This window comes from Anolis carolinensis, chromosome 2 (genome assembly GCF_035594765.1).
Source record: "Anolis carolinensis isolate JA03-04 chromosome 2, rAnoCar3.1.pri, whole genome shotgun sequence".
NCBI classification, from domain to species: Eukaryota; Metazoa; Chordata; class Lepidosauria; order Squamata; family Dactyloidae; genus Anolis; species Anolis carolinensis.
The window spans coordinates 294,183,716-294,205,365 of NC_085842.1; the positions used below are offsets into that span (position 1 = coordinate 294,183,716).

General features: G+C 37.9%; 1 protein-coding gene across 1 annotated transcript in view; it reads right to left on the bottom strand.

The window, feature by feature from the left end:
- The window catches only part of zswim6 (zinc finger SWIM-type containing 6), a 106,184-nt gene that overhangs the window by 23,775 nt on the left and 60,759 nt on the right, over positions 1–21,650 (bottom strand). Inside the window, exons 4-7 of the mRNA XM_008102861.3 lie at positions 20,139–20,289; positions 3,104–3,283; positions 1,613–1,789; positions 1,090–1,236 (exon numbers count right to left, since the gene is read on the bottom strand). Of these exons, the coding sequence (XP_008101068.2) occupies positions 1,090–1,236; positions 1,613–1,789; positions 3,104–3,283; positions 20,139–20,289 (655 nt within the window). The remainder of the gene's footprint in view (positions 1–1,089; positions 1,237–1,612; positions 1,790–3,103; positions 3,284–20,138; positions 20,290–21,650) is intronic.

A 21,650-nucleotide genomic window follows, 5' to 3' on the forward strand; every position in this document is an offset into this window, starting at 1 on the left:
TTTATTGGTGAAATCTGTAAGCATGAGACGTCTGGTGCAGCATATTTGGTTGGCTTTCAATGTAGGAGCCAAATTCACTCCAAATTTATGTGGGTAATACAAGAAGTGAAAAATCTTCATGGAAACATGTTTGATTCTTCCACAGACTTGCCGAAAAATTCTCAAAGTACAAAACAGATTTCCAAACCTCAAATGAAGGACATGTGCACACATAAATTGCTTAAGAAAGAAGGTTTTTGGTTTTTTTTACTGTGGAATCCTGGCATATTCCTTCCTTAAAAAAATAAATGGCAGATAATGCCACAAGATTTTAGAACCTTTCATTTTTACGAACACAAATGAGACCCATTCCATTCTACAGTACTAATCTGACCACAGCATCTGTTTTACGCATTATGCACACTCAAGTTTAAATTCAAAACACCCTGGACCTCTGATAAGGAACTATCCGATATACATGTTTTCAAAACCCATTTGCCACAGTCACTCCTTACATTTTTAGGTGCCACCTGAAAAATCTTAGCTTCATATCTATAACCTCAACATGAAATACAGAATGCAGTATCTATCCAATTATTTTGTATCCAGAGTATATCAGTAAGTGCTTACATAATCCTAGCTTTGAATTTAGATGGGGCACGGCATTGAGAATATAAACCTAGAAACTCTAAACCAGCCATATGATTCATGTTCTGATTGTTATCTTACTGGAAGGTACAGAAAAAGCTTTCTCATTTTTTTCACCTTTCACTGCCAGCTATAATCATTTACTGCCCTGTGTTAGGCTTTCAAGTGGTATCTGCTTAGACCTGGCTCCTTTCCAGTGCTCTTCTTGCCATGCTGTGCCCTTTAACTGGGCTGGGCTGTGGCGCAGGATGGTTAGCTGGTTAGCAGCCAGCTGCAACAAATCACTCTGACCAAAAGGTTGTGAGTTCGAGGCCAGCCCATGCCTGCGTCTGTCTCTGTTCTATGTTATGGCATTGAATGTTTGCCTTTATGTGTGCAATGTGATCCGCCCTGGGTGAGAAGGGCGGAATATAAATACTGTAAATAAATAATAAATACCCTCTTCCCCTTGCCCACACTCACCTTTCTTCTGGAACCGGAACATTTCCTGCTGTTTCTGCTGCTGCCTCCTTAGCGTATTAACAATAGCTATAGCAAGCCGCAGTGCTTCTCTGGGATAGCCATGAGATCTCAGAGCATCCACCCTTGCACAGGCTGTAGGCACATGTTCTGGGAGAGAAAATGGGATATAAAATAGTAGAATCATAAAGTTAGAAGAGACCACAAGGGCCATCCAGTCCACCCCGATTTTGCCATGCAGGAACACTCAATCAAAGCCCTCCCAACAGGGTCATTTAGCCTCTATTTTAAAATCTCCAGAGAAGGAGTGTAGGAAGTTATTAAACAGAGCATGCATGATATCAGTAAACCCATCATAGAAGATCATTCAAAAGGGGTGTGCATAAAAATCTATGAAACCAGGAATTTAAAACGAAGAAAGGCCACTTGTTATTACTGACAGACCTTTCATTCTTCTTCCCGTGTTCCCTCCCCCAAAAAACAGTGCTACAGAAACTAAACAAAGCACTGAGTCATGGAAACTCACCATGCCAGAGGGGCCACCCATGAGAGTCAAAGAGCGAGTTTTCAGCATCATCATGGCAACAGTAGTTCGTATACAGGTCACTGCTAATAATGTGCTGCAAATGGCTGTCCTGCCAGTGGAGATCGCAGGCCTCAATGGCTCGGGTGAATACTGTCCGGTGAGACCTGTTCAAGGAATCTGTCCAGCCCACAAACAACTTCAGCATTTATTCCATCATATGGCAATACATCATGTTCTCACCCACCCTCCAGTCCTCTGTCTCTCAATACTGCCATGATGACATGCTCTCCAAGAGGCAGAGATTTACTTTGGTGTTTCCATGTAGAGTAAGGCTAAGACGTTATAGGTTTAAACTAACATAACTGAGGCATGGCTATGGATTTGTTTTTATTGACTGAAGCAAATGTTACCAGTGAATTTAAAGGTGCCCCCTTCAAGTCACACAGCTGTATAAAATGGTATAAAGACATTCCTTCTGGAGTGATGACTTTAATTTATCAGCGCACTATAAAAGAAGAACTGCTGACATCCTCATGCAATCAATATTTGGGGGAGAGTGGCTAAAATAGGAGGAAAGATTAGCCAGACAAATGAAACTGTGTGTGAGATCTAATGAAATAAATGCTATAAGGAGTTAAGTACTGAATGATCTCATATAACCCGGCTACCAATTGCTTTAGAAAGCATTTAGTGTGTTACTCCATGTGAGACTCAACATTCAACAAGAGCCCACAGAGTCCCAGTCATTTCAGATTCCCTTGATAAAGCTAATTCAACTCTTTTATGTGTTTAAGGCATCAATAAAAATATTATTCGCTCTATGTAAAAAGTTGATAATACTTTACTTAGTAACTCTTGAAAAGTGCCTGCCAACGCAAACACATCCATGCCATTACTACACCCAGAACCAGGTACACGTAGCTCTTGTTAATGTCATACTGAGCTCTTTGTTTACAATGGAAGGGCATCTAGAGAACAGGTGCAAGTGATCAACAAACAAATGTCAATGTAGCCCTGCTAGCTGGAATACTGCCCTTGAAAAGGAGTATTTAATACTTAAGAATGCCAAACAGAATACTCTGCAAGCAAAGTTTTGGATTTCAACCTACAACAAAGCCAAGAAGGTGACTAATATAAAGTAATGCAGTAGGTCAAGAAGAACCAAAAGCACTTTCAGTAGCTGCACATTCAGCAACTGCAAGTATAGACGAGAAATACTCCAGATAATGGTGGACTACCACTCCCACAATCCACCACTACTGACCATGCTGGATATAGCTGGTGAGACCTGGAAGTCCAGCGTGGGTGAGGGGACACAGAACTGCTCACTCCTGGTGTCGACAGTGTGCAAATGTAAGTATTCTTTTACTAAATGTGGGAGCAGCAGCATGGGTATCAAACATTACTATTAGTGCAAAACGACACACCAGAAAGGTGCACAATGAACTTATATTTCATGTATTTCAGAGAGGATATTAACCGAGGGCTCACCTTGGATTGCATTTGCACCCTGAGGCAAAGCATTGGTTAGGCTGGGTAGGTCATTTCCATGGTTCCCATCCTCCCAGGGACAAACATCAACACTGTTCCATTTTTTCAGCTGTTTCAGCCAACTGGCCTTTTGTTCCACTTTGCAATGAGGATTTAAGACTATACACATCCAGAGAGCACCTATTAAAGGATACACAAAACCAGATGGAGGCACATTACCTTAAACCTTAAGAAAAGCACTGGAAATGCAAATCTATAAATGGATGCCAGTGTTACCCTGCAAAACCACCTGATCCAGTCTGCCACCACAATGTCAAAGCTTCTATAATAGCAACCCATGCACAGTACTGTTTCAGTCTCTTGAAAGGAGCTGACCAGAGCATTTGTTTTGAAAGAAAGCAGACAGCTTGGCAGAAATAAATTACAAGAAAACCATATCTGCACAACTTAAACAAGGATGTTGGTCTACATCTGCAAAGAATCCAAAAATAATTGGTCTACCAATCAAAAAGATGCACCTCTTTTTAATATATTGTGAATTTAAACCTACCCTGCAGATTCTGAAAGAACACTCAGCTATGACCTGATTATTAAATTTAAAATACAAGCTTACTTGAACATTGGTCCAAGAAATGTCGGTTTTCTAACTGAAGAATCTCTAAATAAAATGCAGATAGGCTGTGACTTTAAACTCTCTCTCTAGAGAGCTTTTGGGGGGAGATCTCTAAAAGGTTTAACAAGTCAAGTGAAAGTTAAATCAACAGCTTCCTAAAACTCTAGAATTTCTAAGCCCTTTCAAGAAAAATGAAACAAAATCCTAAAATAAATCCCTTCTATTTTACACAGTCAGAATTAGCCATTTATAACAAAAGCAGGTTTAGTCCGCCCTGATCTATCTCTGACAAGGTAGAAATTGGCTTAGTTTAAACACATTGAGGTATTTTTTCTGCACATAGGATGAAATAATTGTTAAATTCAGTTATATTTATCTAGTAATGCTTACCTTTTCCTCCATCGAACATAAATATGCCTTTTAATTATTTCTACAATTATATTCAAAATATCTTTCAAGAAAATGTAGAGATTCAATTTTCTGCTGACATTTAACTCTGAACCAATGCAGGAACGATATCCCTGACACTGCACACAGGGAGTGGCATGAATAAATCAGGAACTGCCTGAACGTTTTTAAATATAAAGATATCAATTTTAAAATCAGCTGTCTTACTGCTGTTGCAGATTTCTGACAAGCATGGTGAAGACATCCACAAGTACTATTTAGCAACACTCCATTTGTTCATCAAGGAAGAGTTTTTACACACTTCAAAGAATTGCAGTATCTGCTAAAAATGAATGACAGCCTTTCAGGGAGAGAGATGCAGCAGCCAAATGTGACGAGCAAAAAATCCAAATGCAAATCTGCAACAAAAGGTTGACATATTCTGTTGATCCCAGAATCCCCAAAGCAGGTGTAGTATATTTTCAACAATTTGGAAGCATGATCATGTTAGGAAATAGTATGAGTAAAATGAGACAAGCAAGCAGCTTCCAACAACCTTCCTTGTGTTCTTTAGTTTACAATATTTACATAGTGGGCTTTCCTACAACATCACAACAGGTGTTAGATTAGAAGTTAAATATAAAATACAAGATATGGCTGCCAGTGGTTCAAAGGGTAGCTTTGACTGAGAAACAATCAAAGCGTAGTACATTCAATCACCTACATTTCTAAACAACTTTTATGATTGCATGAAGCCATGTTTGTCACTGGGATGACAATATTTTGGAACTGTCCAGATGGTGCTAATGGAGCTAGCATGCAATATATTGAAGTGTACAAAAGCTCACTAAAGCATAGCCTACTATATCAACAATAGCCAAACAAAATGACTTACTTTTTAATAAAAGCATTTCTGCATCATCTCCCAGCCCACAAGGGTTCCCAAGGTGATTGGTTCCCAACATGAACCAATTTAAACCCAAAAAACATAATGAGCATAAAGTAGTTGTTTTGGAATATAATTCATACTATATTTCTATACTATAATATGGCACTTTACTAATTTTAAGATAATTCATTCCTTGTTAGATGAAACACTGCAATTTCTCCCCTATTCACAAAATCAGAGCAGTCACAAATAAGCTGGCAAACTTGACTAGGTCTATTAAATAATTACTGAATGGCAAGTCAACATGTAGGCAAATCCCACCAACTGAATGGGTCTATTCTGGGCAGGACTAGCAACAAGATTCAGGTCATTGTCTGTGTACCATTTCTACCTGAGAGGTAATAATGGGCCCTAAACACCAATGGTAGGTCAATAATCTCCAGTAAGAGGAGTGGTTATGATGGATAAGCTCCTAAAGCCAGCTACCAATTTCTTTTTTTCCCAAAAAAAGAGGAACCAGCAAGAAGAGTTGAAAAAATATAATATCAACCCCCTCCTCTTTAAAAATTGAAAGTCACTTTCTTACTTTAGGAACATAACATTCACGATATATTGCTTTGCTTGACATAAAATCATCATCTTATATATACTGAAAGTACCGTTTATTAAGCATATAACTGAAATTGACCTTTTTTTGCTAGGCTCTGAAATATAAGGAAGACCTAAACTAAAATTAGCCCCTATGGTTTTGCCAATTAAAAAAAAAAAAGGGGGGGGGAGAGAAAAACTCACCAATAAAAATGAGGGGGGGGGGTCAAAATTAGTAAAGCAGACAAACCTGTTATCTCCCCTTGTTCTTTGTAATGTCAAACAGGCAGAATGTAATCATATTCATTAAAAATGGGAAAGAAAATCAGGTTCAAAAATTAAAATGATCTGACACTATACAGAGATTTGGCACAATAAAATGTGAATATTTTATTGTGTCAAATAAAATAGAATATTTTAGATACTTAATCAATTTTAATTCACATGGTGGGGAAGGGGTAATGGGGAAAATGTTTTTTTTATCCCAACTTTTTCCAGTTTTCATAGAATCATAGAGTTGGGAAAAAACCTCATGGGCCATCCAGTCAACCCGTACCAAGTAGTAGTAAAATCGCATTTAAAGCACTCCCGACAGATGGCCATTCAGCCCCTGCTTAAAAAGCCTCCAAAGAAGGCCCCTCCACCACACTCTGGGGGCAAAGAGCTCCACTGCTGAACAGTTCTCACAGTTAGGAAGTTCTTCCTAATGTTCAGGTGGAATCTCCTTTCTTTGCTATAGTTTGAAACCATTGTTCCCTGTCCTAGTCTCCAGGGCAGCACAAAACAAGCTTGCTTGATCCCTCCTGCCTATGACTTCCCCTCACATATTGATATATGGCCATCATGTCTCCTCTCAGCCTTCTCTTCTGCAGGCTAAACATGCCCAGCTCATTCAACTGCTCCTCATAGGGCTTCCCCAGGTCTTCAAGTTTCTATTGGTGCTTGAGATCCGATCTTGGCAAAGGATCAAGCAGCTTTAGTAAAATAGAAAAGCTGAGATCCAGTTCTGATTTTGTTGGGAGGATCTGAATTTAGCCTCCAACCTGTTCTTCTGACTTCTCAGAAGGAAGACAACTAAATGGGTTAAAAATGCATTGCCTTCTGACTGTTTTGCATTCAGAGAGCAAAACTAAGCTGTCCTCAACTTTCATATGCCCAGACACCCATTTCAAGAAGCAGAAGGAAGCACAGACATTAGATCCACATTAGAATTCTGAGATATAACTTCTCTTGAGCTACATATGTAGATCCTTCTCCTTAGCAACAGTGAAATTCAGCTTGCTTTGAAATCTTCCGGGTGTAGAAGCAAACACACATCATAAACCAACATGCAAATTTCATATTTCCCTGAAGATAATTGGAAGACATGTCATGCTGCGACTGCAATTTAGTATTAATTTCACTCAAGGGAAAGAATATTAAAACTGTCACATCTTAGTGAGGTATTGTCAGTTCTAGTTTTCGCCATCGTTTGCTTGCCTTCAATAAGAGGTGGCCCTACCAGAGCAGACTTCCGATTCCAACTGAGACGTTATTAAAGACCAATTGGACAGAAATTTTTCATCCTCCATCAGATAAAAAAGAGAGATTGCAGACTGAACTTTCTTCTTGCATCAGCATTTAAACAAAACAAATACAAGGTGGCATTATTAAAGTGCTAAGTCACATTAACAGTAGATGGTATTAACAGCATGCATACGCTTCTCAGTATACATTAGTCTCAGAAGACACAAAGGACGCCCACGTGCAATTGCTTCTCTGAGATTAGTATGTATTTCCTATAAATCTGATGAAATTTCATTTGTAAAGAAAGAAATGTCTATTTTGGTCGATGTATCTCCTCTCTATCCATCCAACAGTGCAGAAGGCTAACAAGGCTGAATCAAAACATCAAACAGTCAAATAAACCCAACATTAATGTAATAAAAACCAAGATAGGAAACAGGAAAAAAAGACACCTGCTGGGACTGGAAATAAGATGGCAACAACTCAGCTAGGTGAGGATTATATGAATATCTGGAGGCAAAAGGCAGCACAGCCTAACTCTGAACTACCAAGAGGTTTAGCTTATAATTCTGGGATATCGGGAGATGAGGAATTGCTCTGGTGCATGAATTATGACAGGGGTCCCCAAACTAAGCCCCTCCAAGGTCATTTACCCAGCCCCTGCACTAAACTTTAGACTTAAGGTCGCCCTAAGTCTGAAATGATTTGATGGCACACACACAACAACAATCCTAATTAACTTGAATATCCAGTCAGTAAAAAGCAGGCCCACACTTCCCATTGAAATATTGATAAGTTTGTGTCACAGTTTCCAAGTCTTTGAACTAAAGTGCAAACAGCTATTTTTCTTAATTTAAGTGCATTATTTACCAACTTATTTTCCTAGCCCCAATAAATGCAAACCACAGCAAGCAAAGCTGACACTAGAGTTTATCTTTGGTCGTTAAACATGTCACAAGTATCATTTTACCTCTTATTTTTATGACAGCAAATTTCTACTTTTCTGAAATTTAGCTGAGATTCTCTGAGGATTCTGAAGAAGCCATTCAAGTTTAGAATGAGATCATAGCAGTTCTTGAAATCTTGGGATCAATCACAAAGTTAATGGCAGTCTATCTGATGGCCAACAACACACCAGAGCCTGCTCAGAACTGTCTCCAGATGAAAAAGAAGACAGTCAGGCATCTAGAAAAAAAAACCTCTTACATTTTAGAACTCAGGTGGTTTTCTGGACTGCCATTCAAAGAATCTTCTAGTCTTCAGCTTTATCCATTATGAATTCTGAACATGGTTTAGGATCCCAATCAGCCCTGATTAGGATAGTCTTCCACCGAAGCTCCCTCTTTTTCTTGTATTTGGGGAAACTATAGCTATGTTCAACTGGTGCATGAAACCATGAGTCTTGAAATACCTTAAATACTATCAAATTCATTAAGGCAAAAACATTCAGACTAGAGAACAATTATCAGATATCTCTCCTAAGTACTTCAAAGAACAAACTCTTACCACATGTATGAATAAAGGAGGATGCATACACAGAATTTATGAAGAACCCATCTGGGAAAAATGTAGTTATTCCTGGCATATGCCAACAAGAATCATTTATGGCACTAAGCTACTGGAAAATAACTTTTTTCCTTTTTCATTGTGAAAATCACAAGTCTGCAGTAAAACTCACTGGGCTCAACAATAACCAGGTTATGCAAGGTAGTCTCATATCTGGTTTTAAAACTACGTCAAATTGGAGAGGTATGATATGTAATCAATGATAACGTTATTAAAAATTATTAAAAATATTACAAGATAAGGCAGGGAATCCAATCAGCTTGGAAGACTAAGGGTTTATCATCTCAGCTACACCTTTCCCCTCTCAGTGCTTTGCAAAGGCAATTGTTCCCAGTTGCTACCAACACAAATTCTGCCCATGCAATCGGAGATCTCTTAGAACTAAGAGTGAATCAGAAGCTCCACTGGAGAATAACCTAATTAAAGCAGTGCTGTCATCAACACAGGATGAAATATTCTGGACTCCCAAGAACTACTGTTGCCCACTGCATATTCTTCCTGAAATGCTAGGTAGGAAAAAAAACCTAATTTTTACTGAGAGAGCATGTTCATGAATAAAAATTGCAGTGACTGTGCTTCTGTAGTGCATGTTCATATCCTTGAGATTCTTACTGTGACTCGGGCAGCACAGGAGTGCTTACTATGTATTTTGCTCTAATTCATTCTATTACTGAATTAAACTTTGATGTATTGGTCCTGACAAGTGCTTCATGCTGATTGTATTGTGTATGATAGTATAATCACTCCCCATGCTTTTCACACTAGCTGGCTGATTAATGCAATAGATTACCTGCAGCACTGATGGCAAGGGGGAATTATGGTCCTTCCACAAGCGAGTCTTTGCACAGTGGTAGAGGCTGGATGTAACAAAGGCACACAGCACAGAACCCACCTTAGAGCTTTTCTTCAAATCAGAAGAAAGAATGTTGTTTTACATCTGCTCTGTCTTTTAAAAATAATTCTATTCATTTTTAAAGAACAAATTCCAACTAGTTTGATATGCGTAAGAAAGAAATGGGAACCATGCTTATTTTCTGCCCTTTAGCCTGTCTTACTTGCCATGCCATATCTTTCTGTCAGGGTCAAATTCCAAACCTTTTTGCAGCATGGGTCTAAATTAGGTGCTGTAGGATTTCTCCAAATACCAGCAGTGACTTGCCTAGCTGCTAATAATAGAAAGTAAAGCATATGCTTACACATTATTCCTTTGTTTTCACCCCTACATAAATTTACTAGTCCCAATTTGGTGATCATCTGGCTAATATCTGACTGTACATTCTGTAAAAGACCATTCCAGCATGTATGAAGATAGGACACTATCTTCATATATAATTTGCCCTGTCAATAGATAAAGGAGTTTTCAAAATGGGTAAAAAAATAGTCCCTTGATTTTAGGTTTAGGCAAATTGTTCCACATATGTATATGGAATAGGGATCCAATTCATGGTCACATCCTCCATATGAAAAATCAGTACACCATGTATTTATGTTCAGATTTGAGTATAGGATGCAATTGGAATGATGCCCTGTGATGATCCAAATAACTGTTTCCAAATCAATTTGTTTCATTAGAAAAAGCAGTGTGTTCAAATTATTTACTGCATGAAACATACTTCATTTTACTTGCTTTTGGTAAGGGAAGCAAACCCTGTTGAGTGTTCTGAACAACACCAGTATAATTAATTTTGCTTCCCTTTTTTTGGTGTCTCCACATCTTTTTTTTTTGTTTTCTTTTTTAAAAGCTTACGTTATATTTTAATAGTTACACCTATAATATGGCAAACAGGAAATAGGTCTTACTTTTTAATCTGGTCAGCAGGGAGTAGTTTGTGTACACTAAGGGATTAATTCAGTTTTGTAAATAGTTACAGAAGGACAGGAAATACTTACAGCAACCAGTTCAGAGACCCCGGAATAGCCATCTGCAAATATTCCTGGGGGTGGGGATATATGAAAAACTACAGCAGATCTAACACACACTTTACTACTAGATTGTCAAAGAATCACTTCAGAAACTCATGGTACTGCTTGAATTGGCCTTTCAATATTTTGCCATATTATATTTTTGTTATATTTACCTGGAACTAAAGGCAGAATACAAATGATTCCCAATCAGAGTGTATCCATACTGCACAATACTCCTTGAATTGCTCTGCCTCCATCCTACAGAATCTTTGGGTAGTTTGCTCAGGTATTTAGAAATCTTTAGAGTACTATAATGTTGTAGTATAGTTGTCCACTATAAAGGAGGAGCACTAATGACACTTAATATGTATCCTTACCTAGCTGTTGAACATCTACCTTCATTAATATGCTGTTTACCATCTTCACTCCAATATTTTTAAGTTAAATTTTATGAGTTTATAAGGATTTAACATGTTGTAATTGTGTGGATTATATTATGTCTTGTTTATTAAAGTTGCTTTTATAAATTTAGAGAGCTTGTGTTTGATTTGTTATATGTTTCCTCGGCACTGAATGTTTGCCACTGGTTTTATTGTTGTAAGCCACCCTGAGTCCCTCCGGGGAGATAGGTCAGGCTATAAATAAAGCATTATTATTATTATTATTATTATTATTATTATTATTATTATTATTATTATTATTATTTCTCTAGCATGAATTCCATAGATGAAGTCATGGTAACCTGAGTAGTATCAAACATATATAGCCATACAGTGTGTAGATAAATTCCCTATCAATTCAAGGAGATTCAGGCTTGCTTAGCTTCATCAAGATTGTGGTCTTGTCTGCCTTCAAAACATGTACTAGGTTCCTTTTTTATCATTGCTCCTTTCTCGGTGCTGTCAAGCTCAAGTTACTCTTAGGGACTCCATACATTTTTAAGTAATGTGTGAAGTCTAAATGTGGCACTCAGTCATTTGGCAACACATACATTGATGAAGAGAGCCAAGAATGCTTGTGGTCCCTACTGAATATACATCAGGGCAGAACTGGGTTGATTGCTCAGCAATGTGTGAAACATCTTGCAGTATAATCACATGGCTTAATTTTCAATGACTCTTTCCAGTCCTACATGTATTCCAAACAGGCTGAAAGTGTGACTTGGCTCAGGACAAATGATTAGCTACACCAAAGCGCACAACTTCTGCCATTTTATAGATGGCTTTTAATGGTAAAGAATAAATGGAAGCTAATGAGTCAACATTATCAAACCAAATATATACAGAGAGGAGACAAATATCAGACCAAATATAACGAAGACGTAAAAGGTTCAAGGGCTTTAAAATTGTAGCTGTTATTTTATAGATTTCTATGCTGACCTTACAACTCTATGAAAAATATTACACTAAGACATCAATTAAACAAACCTATAATGTTCAACGGCATAGAAATTATCCATCATGGTCAATCACTGGTGGCCAAGTATTATTGTTTTCCAGAGATAGGGTGTTGGCAGTGGATCTGTAAATGACTGTGAAGACCTATTCTGGATCCAAATGGTCTTTTACAATAAGGACACAGATTTCCAGGTGAAAGGCTTGATGTGGCTTCCTTTTGGCACATTTCTCCCTTTTGCCCTGTATTCATGCCTCTTCAAAATTAGTAGCTCCATTGTTTGATCTCAAGTTTAGAGTGCCCAAGTGCCAGGGATTCCCAGTTCTTGGTGTTTATACCACATTTTAAAGGTTAGTTTTAAACCCATCTTTCAATCTTTTTTGTTGTCTACTGACATTCTGTTTTCTGTTTTTAAGTTGAGAATAAAGTAATTGCTTTGGGAGACGGTGATCAGACACTCTGGCAAGGTGGCCAGTCCAGCAAAGTTGAATCATTGTTTCAGTGCTGGTGGTCTCCTTCTTCCAGGACACTGATGTTTATCCACCTGTCTTCCCAAGTGATTTGCAGGATTTTTCAAAGGCCACACTGATGGAATCATTCCAGAACTCAAAAATATCATAGTTAAGATTTAACTTTAATGACTGATCAGGGCTAATTTACATGCCATGGAAAATACAAGGAGTTGAGAGTAGAGATTATTCGCATCAATTACAGCATTCCCTGAGCTGAGTTCTGGTCAGGATGCTTCAGCTAGCAGAAAGAATTATTATTTTTATTGATTCTGCCCTCCCTTTGGAGTCTTCACCATCACCCACATCAATATGCAATGATCCTCAATCTGCTGGAGCATATTTGATGAGAGGACATTGGAGGCTGAAGAAGAGATTAAACAACTGTTCAGTTCTAAACACCTAGCATGACCCACAATTATTTTTCTAATATGATAGAGAAAACCCATTTTAGGCATTCCAGACAGAAGTGTGGAAAGTGTGGTCTGTATCAGGTCCCTCAAAGCTATGTGAGGCTCTTACCACACATACCCTCAGTGCACCATGGGTCAAACAAATGACTCAGAATTTAAACCTAAAAGCCCTAAAATTACTAAAAATACTGTCTCTCATGTCCTTCACAACGCAATAGGGGCATAAATGTGAAGAGATGTTCTTTCCAGGGTGCTATGGTTTATATGGTCCTCCCAAGACTTCCTAGGGAACAAATGCAATTCTCTAACTTGTATCAATTTAACTTTTTTCACACATGAATACTAGTGCATCTTTATGCCAGCCAAAGCTTGTTTCTTACGTTACTATATTATAAACAACTATGTTCCCATAACTTATTCAAGTCTAAACTTTTCCACAATGTACAAGACTACTAAAAGCTGTTCTGAGGTTTTCAATAGCATTTCACATATTTTCACACAGGCAGTTATCAGTTTCCTCTTCTTATATGTGAAGGAGGAAAGAATAGTGCTCAAGTCTGTTCATGGCTTGCCATTGTTCCCACTGTCTGAATTTGGCCACTGTTATAAGCTCTTTGCAAGTTTCATTTTCAGACATGAAGGTATCTTACATAAACTTCAAGAATAAATCAATGAACAGTCCTGAAAGGAGCAGGACAATACAATGAACTTTGATTGCAAATCATTGTTGTGCAGTAAATGAAACCGCTGTGAAATTCAGAGAAGCTGTGATAATTCTGGAGATCAAAAGGCCAAACCTTGTTCGAGTGAGTAATGGCAAACAAAACAAGAAATTGATGCAGACTAGCTGTTTCTATTCCATTTCTGCCACAGATTAAGTACGAACATTGTTGTGCATGCGTTTCATTCATATTTAGACAGCTGCTTGGCAATGGATTCTCACTTTCATTTTTTAGAAATTCCCTTGTTTATACATGTGTCCAATGTGAAGTGGGGGTGCTGAGGCATTTGTTTTGAAATACAAGTCTTGTGCAATGCTTCCTCACTCCTAAAATAAGAGGAAAGCTAGCAAGAAGAGATAATGAAAATCAAGTTCAGAAAAACACATATCTGATCCTGTAATCTACGTGTTGACAAGTTGTTGGTCTCCATCACTCTACCAAGCAAAGATACCCGTCTCAGATTCTTCTGCTCTACTGCTCTCATCAGATAAAGCATCGAAGATTTAATTTAACAGTTTCAGCTTTATTAAGCTGTCACAAGAGCAGCCCCACTTTGATAACAGTAGCTGTACCAATTATGGCTTAGTTTAGGGTTGACAAGTATAATGATTTATTCGTGACACATGAGAAGCAATAAAAGGTTGTTTTGCATTACAGAATATTTTAAAAAGAGAGACTTTTTTCATTTAATTTGTCACTTAGCTTTTGCTAAGAGGATTTTTAAATTGCAGTTAAAAGGCAAATGGGGCTTTTAGTTTAAAACCATAATCCCCATATTTAAATGATCCGTAATGGCACAGCGTTAAAGTGGAGAGCGCTATTGTTTCTCAGTGGGTCCCGATGGCGACATGCGACATTTGTATTCAGGCCTTGTATTATCCATGTGGCTAAAGGGCTTCCAATTTCATATCACAGCCAGGAGCCTGCAGAAAACACCAATTAACTTGCAGATCCCATTTGCTGACAAAACTGAGCCTCTTCTCTATGTCTGGCATCGGGTAGCACTCAGCATTTAATTCCGAAGCACAGCCTTGCAGCAATGTGATCCTTACATGGAATCACAAAGCTGAATCTTCCTCCCTCCCATCAACTAAACAAAAACCCTTTTTATTTTGTCAGCCCAGAAACAACTTAAAATCTAAATTTTTGACACATGACTGTGATGGAGAGGTTGCAAGTTGCAAGCTCCAGGGACTAACTGAACTGTGGACAAGGACACTTATTCTAAGGAAGGGGAAGGAAAATAGTCTGACCTTTTTGTGAAAACAGATAACAGCTTGCAACAGGCGCTAGCTTATATGTACTGATGTATAACACTCCTAATTTTTCCAGTTCCGCAAAATGAGAAGTTCAGGACAGACCAAATATATCAAAGCTTATCGCTTCAGCTTGGGATAGGAATCATGCAGCCCCTCCATATGCAACTCCCAATAAGTCTCAGCATTAGCTATGCTTGTTGGAAATGCTGGGGTTTGCAGTCCAGCAGCCTCTGAAGGGCCACATGATCCCCACTCATGCTTCAATATTTAAAGGATAGTTCTATGCAAAAGCACATTCATTTACAAGATGGTCTTTGCCTTTTATTAAAAAAACAACCATAAATATTTAGCTAAACCCTGTATCAATGTATGTACACAGGAAAGAAACAGTAAATAAGCTTTGCCAAACTCCGAAGCAATGCTGAGTTAGATTCAAGTAATGTAAGACACTAGAGATAACTAGAGATTCCATAACAGGGCCCCTATTTGTAGAAAACAGAACTTGCTTGAATTACAAGCAAGCTAGATGAATATAGCAAGCTAGTCTGCCTGTTATTCAGGCAACACATGACTCACTGTGACTATTGTTTGGAATCTTCAACTGGTACAAGAATGCAACTGTAAATGTAATAGCAATTTTAGGTCCACCTCACTGGTTGTCAGTGGACTTCTTTATCCCGTTTAAAATATTGGGAGTTATCTTTCAGCCTTTCATAGATTACGTGAAAGATTGTCGACACCCACGGAAAACTGCCCAGAGATTAAGACTAGGGACATGCTCTCAGGTAAATAAGGTAAGCTGCAAGATTCACAGGTAAAGTGAGTACAGTTCATCAAGCTGTGAGGCCTCAGTGACCCCAATACAATGGAAGTCCTTGGCAGAGTTTAGTTCCTTTCACTGTAAAATTTTAATATTTGTGTTTGGGCTAAATATTTAGTTTGGCCCAAACACAATTTTCCAAGCCATTCTCCCATAATGCTTTGCCTTTGAGACTCACACACACTTTACATTCGTGGAATAGGTGGCCTGGAGCCAGACATATCCTATTTTCATCACTGCCTTCATCATCTTCCTGTCATCATCATTTTTTTCCTCACTGCTTGCTGCCACTTCTGCCTCCAGCACAACCACTCTGGTGAAGCAATAGGATACTAACCAATGTATTTTGTTCATTTGGTTTTATGATTTTGTCATGTCAGTCACCAGATCCCAGTGATTTTATGTATCCCTTACATAAAAGTTTACAAAAACAATACAACAGCAATGACAAATAACTACAGTAAACAGAGACATTAAAATATTTTGGCCAGCAACCAATGATCAAAGCAATGGTTAAATAAAGTCTGAACTTTAGCATTTTCAATCCCTGGTCTAATAGGAAAGTTGTGATTTGGCACCAGATTGCATTCAATGATATGCAAATATAAAATTTAAGGACTAAAGCAACAGCTAGCTACTTTTCACTGAAAATACAGCTCTGATTAGGGAAAGTCTCTTTTTGAGTCAGTTTCTGATACCTTAAGTCATCTATAAAACCAATTTGCATTGCTTAGAATCACAAGTGTAAGCTTTCCAAATTCAGCACACACAATCTGTTATGTAACAGTGTCCCATCAGTTCTAGGAAACGTGGATTTAAAAGTAATCGCCTCCTTTTTCCCTTGGTCTAGCTATCTGCTTGTCTGATGTCTTTCAAATGTAATTAATGTCTCTGTCAAAACAGCAACTGTTCTCTTATCTTAATGACCCACCTTGTTTAGCTAGACCTTTTAGACTTATAAAAGAACTTAGTTGCATATTCCTTTGTACTTTGTTCTATTAAGATATTAAGTGAATTACACCTTCAAAGGAAGCCTTCTCACTGCCCACCTGACTGTGGGAATGTTGCTTGCCTGCCCACACTAACAGAACCTCAACTAGTATCTTAAGTTAGTTCAGCCTTCTGAAAAGCTTATTGGTTCCAGAAGCTAACCATTCTTTTGTAAAATCACTTTTAAAAATAGCCAAACCTGTTTTGTCCAAGGTGATTTCTAACATGTTCTTATGAAAACTTTGTATCAAGTTGACCCTAGGGCCAGCCTGTGAGCATGTGTGAACATGTTAATAGAAGTTAGCTTTATTTTTCCTTTTGATGTTTGATGACATTAGATATGGTCTCTGGGTGCTTTTCAAACTGTATTCATCAGCCAAAAAAACCCAATCATATAAACCCTTTTGTTTTTTCTCTAAAGCAACCTAAATCAGTGTCCTTAAGGTGAGTAGGCAATGGGAAGATAGAAAAACCCTGTATAGAATAATCACACTTTGTTGAAGGACAAATCTTTCCTTGGTTTCTCTCTGAAGGCAGCTTCTACTCTGACGTGAAATACTATAACATCTGCTGCATTTTAGATTATAACTGCACACTACTCACAAAACATTAGTTATTGGGAGTTTAAGAACACAAAACAAAATTAATGAATAATATCAAGGAACTGGCAGCAGCTAGATAGAACTGAGGCATGGCCTAGATGTGTAATTTCTGGGTGAATACAAATGAGTTTATGCAAGATGAGGAAAGAGGACACTTGCGTGACACTGCAAGAATGAGAGGTGTGGAAGCTAGGGTGACTCTCTTTCCCATGCCACTGACAGGAGCAGTTCTGTCAGCAGGAAAACCTATCTGGCTACTACCATGAAACCACTTAGCCTTTGGTAGAGAATGCAGTGCTCTAGGATATTTCAGAGGCTTAAAATTACGTAACAAGGATGACATTAAGTGCCTAATGGTTGGCTAAAAAAAGAAAAGGCCAATACACAAAGCTGTACCATTTAGAATGAGCACACTAAACTCTTCTAGAAGTAACCAAGTAACTAACTACACTATTCTCAACACATCTCATTCAGCATGATCAAGATAATTTCTATCCTGAACCCTATCCTCAGACCAGGTATGAAACTGATATCAGATAACCAGTTTCACTCAGAAGCTCTTGAAACAGATTCAGTTACATTTACCAAGAATGGCATGCGTGAGGCTAGTCTTTCATTTCCTAGAACAAAAAACGAAGAAAAGCTTTATTCAAGAAAAAAATCGTAACTAACACAAAGTCAAATGGTTTCTCCTGCCAAATCTACATTAGGAAGAAGAGCATGGGTCAAATAGGCAAGCAGCAGGATCAACAGGCTCAAGCACTTAGACTGCTTCCTCAAGCACCGACACTAAAATTCATCTAGTAAAAACAAAGAAGAATCAGCCCTGGACACTGTTGTTGTAGTCCCTTTTACTAAATTCAAATGACCTCTATCCAAGTCATTTTATAGTTGTAATATCATCACAACCTACTATCAAGGATTCTGAAGCCTCAAAAGAATGTCTAGTTGGATTAAACCTTTCATCACAGTGGAAAGGCTCTGACTCTAGTATGTCATAAAAGGCTCTGAAGAACCATTGTGTCAACTGCTTCAGTTTGCTATTCTAATATACTGAAAAGAAATTACAGAATCCAAAACAACTATGGAGCTTATACAATAGGAGTGATGTCCATGGGCTATATGAGGTCCGCAATGCCTGCAGATTCCATAGACAATTTATTAACAACAACAGAATTCCTGCCCCAACTATAAGCGTATACATTCAAAATGAATTGCATTCAATGCCTAGGAATGGAGATGAAATTTTCATCTGCCTCAGCAACCGCTAAACTCTCTTGTGTAGAATATCTAGCTGAGAGTTACAAGGCCAAACCTCCTAACAACTTTCAACCAACTGTATCCCTACGACACACAAGGTCACTATTAAATATAGTACCTTCAAAAAAATGTTGGTGGAATGTGTTGCCAGGATTCCCTTACTGATTGCATGTCTATGTGGAAGATAAGCCAAAATAGCTGCAGCTTGAAATTTGCACCTCTGGACCTTTCAGTGTTATATTCATCTCATGTAGAGCCATGTAAAAATATGGCACTCCTTTTCCAAAATAAATGACACACCAAAATAACACTAGGTGTGAATTACAACTGTGGCAGTTATTTCAATTCCAGTTCCTGCTAAACTGGATTAAGATACTCATAACATACTGGCACTTTTAAAATAAATATAGGTTCGTTCCCAGCTTTAAATTTATTCAATTTTCAAGCAGACATTCATACAACAGGTCCTCGGTATCTGCTGAGGTTTGGTTCCAGGCCCCTCCCCCCCCCCACACACACACACCTTGTGGATATCAAAATGTGTTGATAGTCACATGCCATTACATACAACAGCATATATAAAATGGCAAACAAATGGGTATCTGAAGATCTGTGAAATGGCAGGAGGCTATAGCAGAGTATGTCTACACATCAGCATAATGCTTACCGCACAGCAAAATCAAGCTTTGCTTTTTAGAAGTTTATTTTAATATGACTATTTTGATCTGTTAGCTGAATATATGGATGCAGAACCCATGGTACATGGATTGAAAAAACATCTATACAAAATTTCATGTGCATACCTCAGCTGCCACTACTATTAAGGCCAAGAAGTTTTGCAATATTTTTTGATGTGTAGGCATACTCTGCTATAGCCTCCTGCCATTTCATTGATCTTCAGGCACCCGTGCATTCCAAAGATCCCTAATTTATACTTAGTTGCTCTTGTATTACACAAGTCCATGAAGCATTTGGTTAAGATTCCAAGTCAGCAGTCTAATCTGGAAAATGATTCACCACTAGTCTGAATTAATAAATAAACAGTGTTCTTGTCTTCCTAACTTCACAGCCTCCAAATCCAAACACAGGACACACACAAAAGATATCCCACATTAGATATACACTCATGTAAACACAGCCACTTGTCTGAAGTATGAATTCAGGGACCAGGGTCAACAGTATGCCATATGTCAAATTTAAACAGTGGGCTGCACAGTTTTCCACATCAACTGAGAACTAATGGCTAAAGCTGTATGTCCTTTCATAGACATTTTTGGAATCAAGAGATAGGCAGACCTAAGCAGAAAGGTAAACATTTACTATTAATAGCTGCAGACCTAGCCCTTGTTAATACAATGGATTACTTATTACCTAGGAAGTGTTTATATTCCACCTCCTACTATTAAACAGTTCATATAGTAGTTATTTTTGGCTGTGTGTCCTTGACTTTAGCAAAAATGCACTGATTTTGTCCATAAAAAAGTGCCCAGGCTGTCATATTTCTCAGAAGTTAGCAACAGTTCCAAGCTTTGCTGACAAGAGCCAATGCTTTTCAAAACACGGAAATGTTTCAATCACTTAAAAATCTGCAACAGAGTTCTTTATATTTACCTAATTCATCCCAGAGTTGTCTGTATTTGTCTGTCATAGCAGTCCCTTGTTGCCTCCAAAGTGATAGGCGGGGGTCAGCCATGAACTGTTCTGTTATCAATGTCAGCATTCGAGCACCATTTGAATCTCTCATCTTTAACATCTCTCGCACCTAGAAGATCAAATAGCAAAGCAAAATAAATAAATAAAGAGCATGTTATAAAGAGAAATGCTACCATTCAACAGGGGCGAAGAGAAGGAAGGAAATCACACATAGCTAAGGAGATAATGTAGACCCTGGAGATACCAAGAAAATAAGAGATTTATGGATATTGTGATATATTGTCAATTGGAGATGAAACACTAGTGCACAGATGTAAGGTATGCAATATATTGAAAAGTAGGTAAAACATGTAAGAGGTAACTGTAAAAAAGTACGCCAGAGCTCTTTGTTACAATTAATGTGATGGACCTATTCCATTATGGAATTGTTTTTCAATATTATTCCAGCAACTGGCAGAATAGTGTGTCTAACATAACATAAAAATAACAACCTCAAATATCAGGTTTGGAAAGAATGTCTAAATAACTTATGGACACTGCCATATTTAAGGTTAAATATAAAACTAATGGGAAAATGAGAATTAGATAGTATGTAACTCAAATATACTATATTTATCAGTATCTAGAATGAAATACATAAACACTACATTTGTTGTTATTGTGTGCTTTCAAGTCATTTCTGACTTATGGTGTCCTTATCATGGAATATTCATTGCAGAATTTGTTCAAGAGGGGTTGTGTTTGCCTCACTGTGAGGCTGAGAAACTTCAACTTACTCAAGATCAGCCAGTAGATCCCTATGGTCGAGCAAAGATTCAAACCCTAATCTCTCAGAGTCCTAGTCCAACACTCAACCTACTACACTATGCTGGCTCCTCTAGTTATTTCATGCTGTATTTGCATGCCAGTCCTCTTTTTCCTGTGTGCAGCTTTTTCACATAATGTAACGGTCAGTATTGATATGGAGCCTGATAAAAACCACAATATGAAATACTAAGGTCATGATTGGGAAATGGCCACAATGCAGGAGGAACTTAACGCTGTTTCATTGTGCCTCAAAACTATATCGCATTTGCAATAAACGTTCTCAAGAAAGCATAACATGTAATTTGTCCCTTGCAGCAAAAGGGGTTGCATCCAGATTATGTTGTCCAAATTTCCTTTAGTCATACTGAGTAGAAGTCATATGAACAAATGTAATGAATTAAACAATAAGATTATTAATTTTTATTTCCCTCCTTCCCCGTACTTTATCCCTAGGGCTACAGAGATGTTACTGATTTTTTTTTTTAAAACTGACTGAAGGGTGAGGGGAAAATATGGACAGAAATGTGAGGGTGGTAAAAGCTAGTATTGGAAGAAACCATGTCTCCCAATATTTGTTACATTACTTCAGTCCTAAACACTGGATTCTTTTAAGTTAACCACACAGAATGTACCTGAGGCTGTAGCATGTTGGTTGCTATCAGT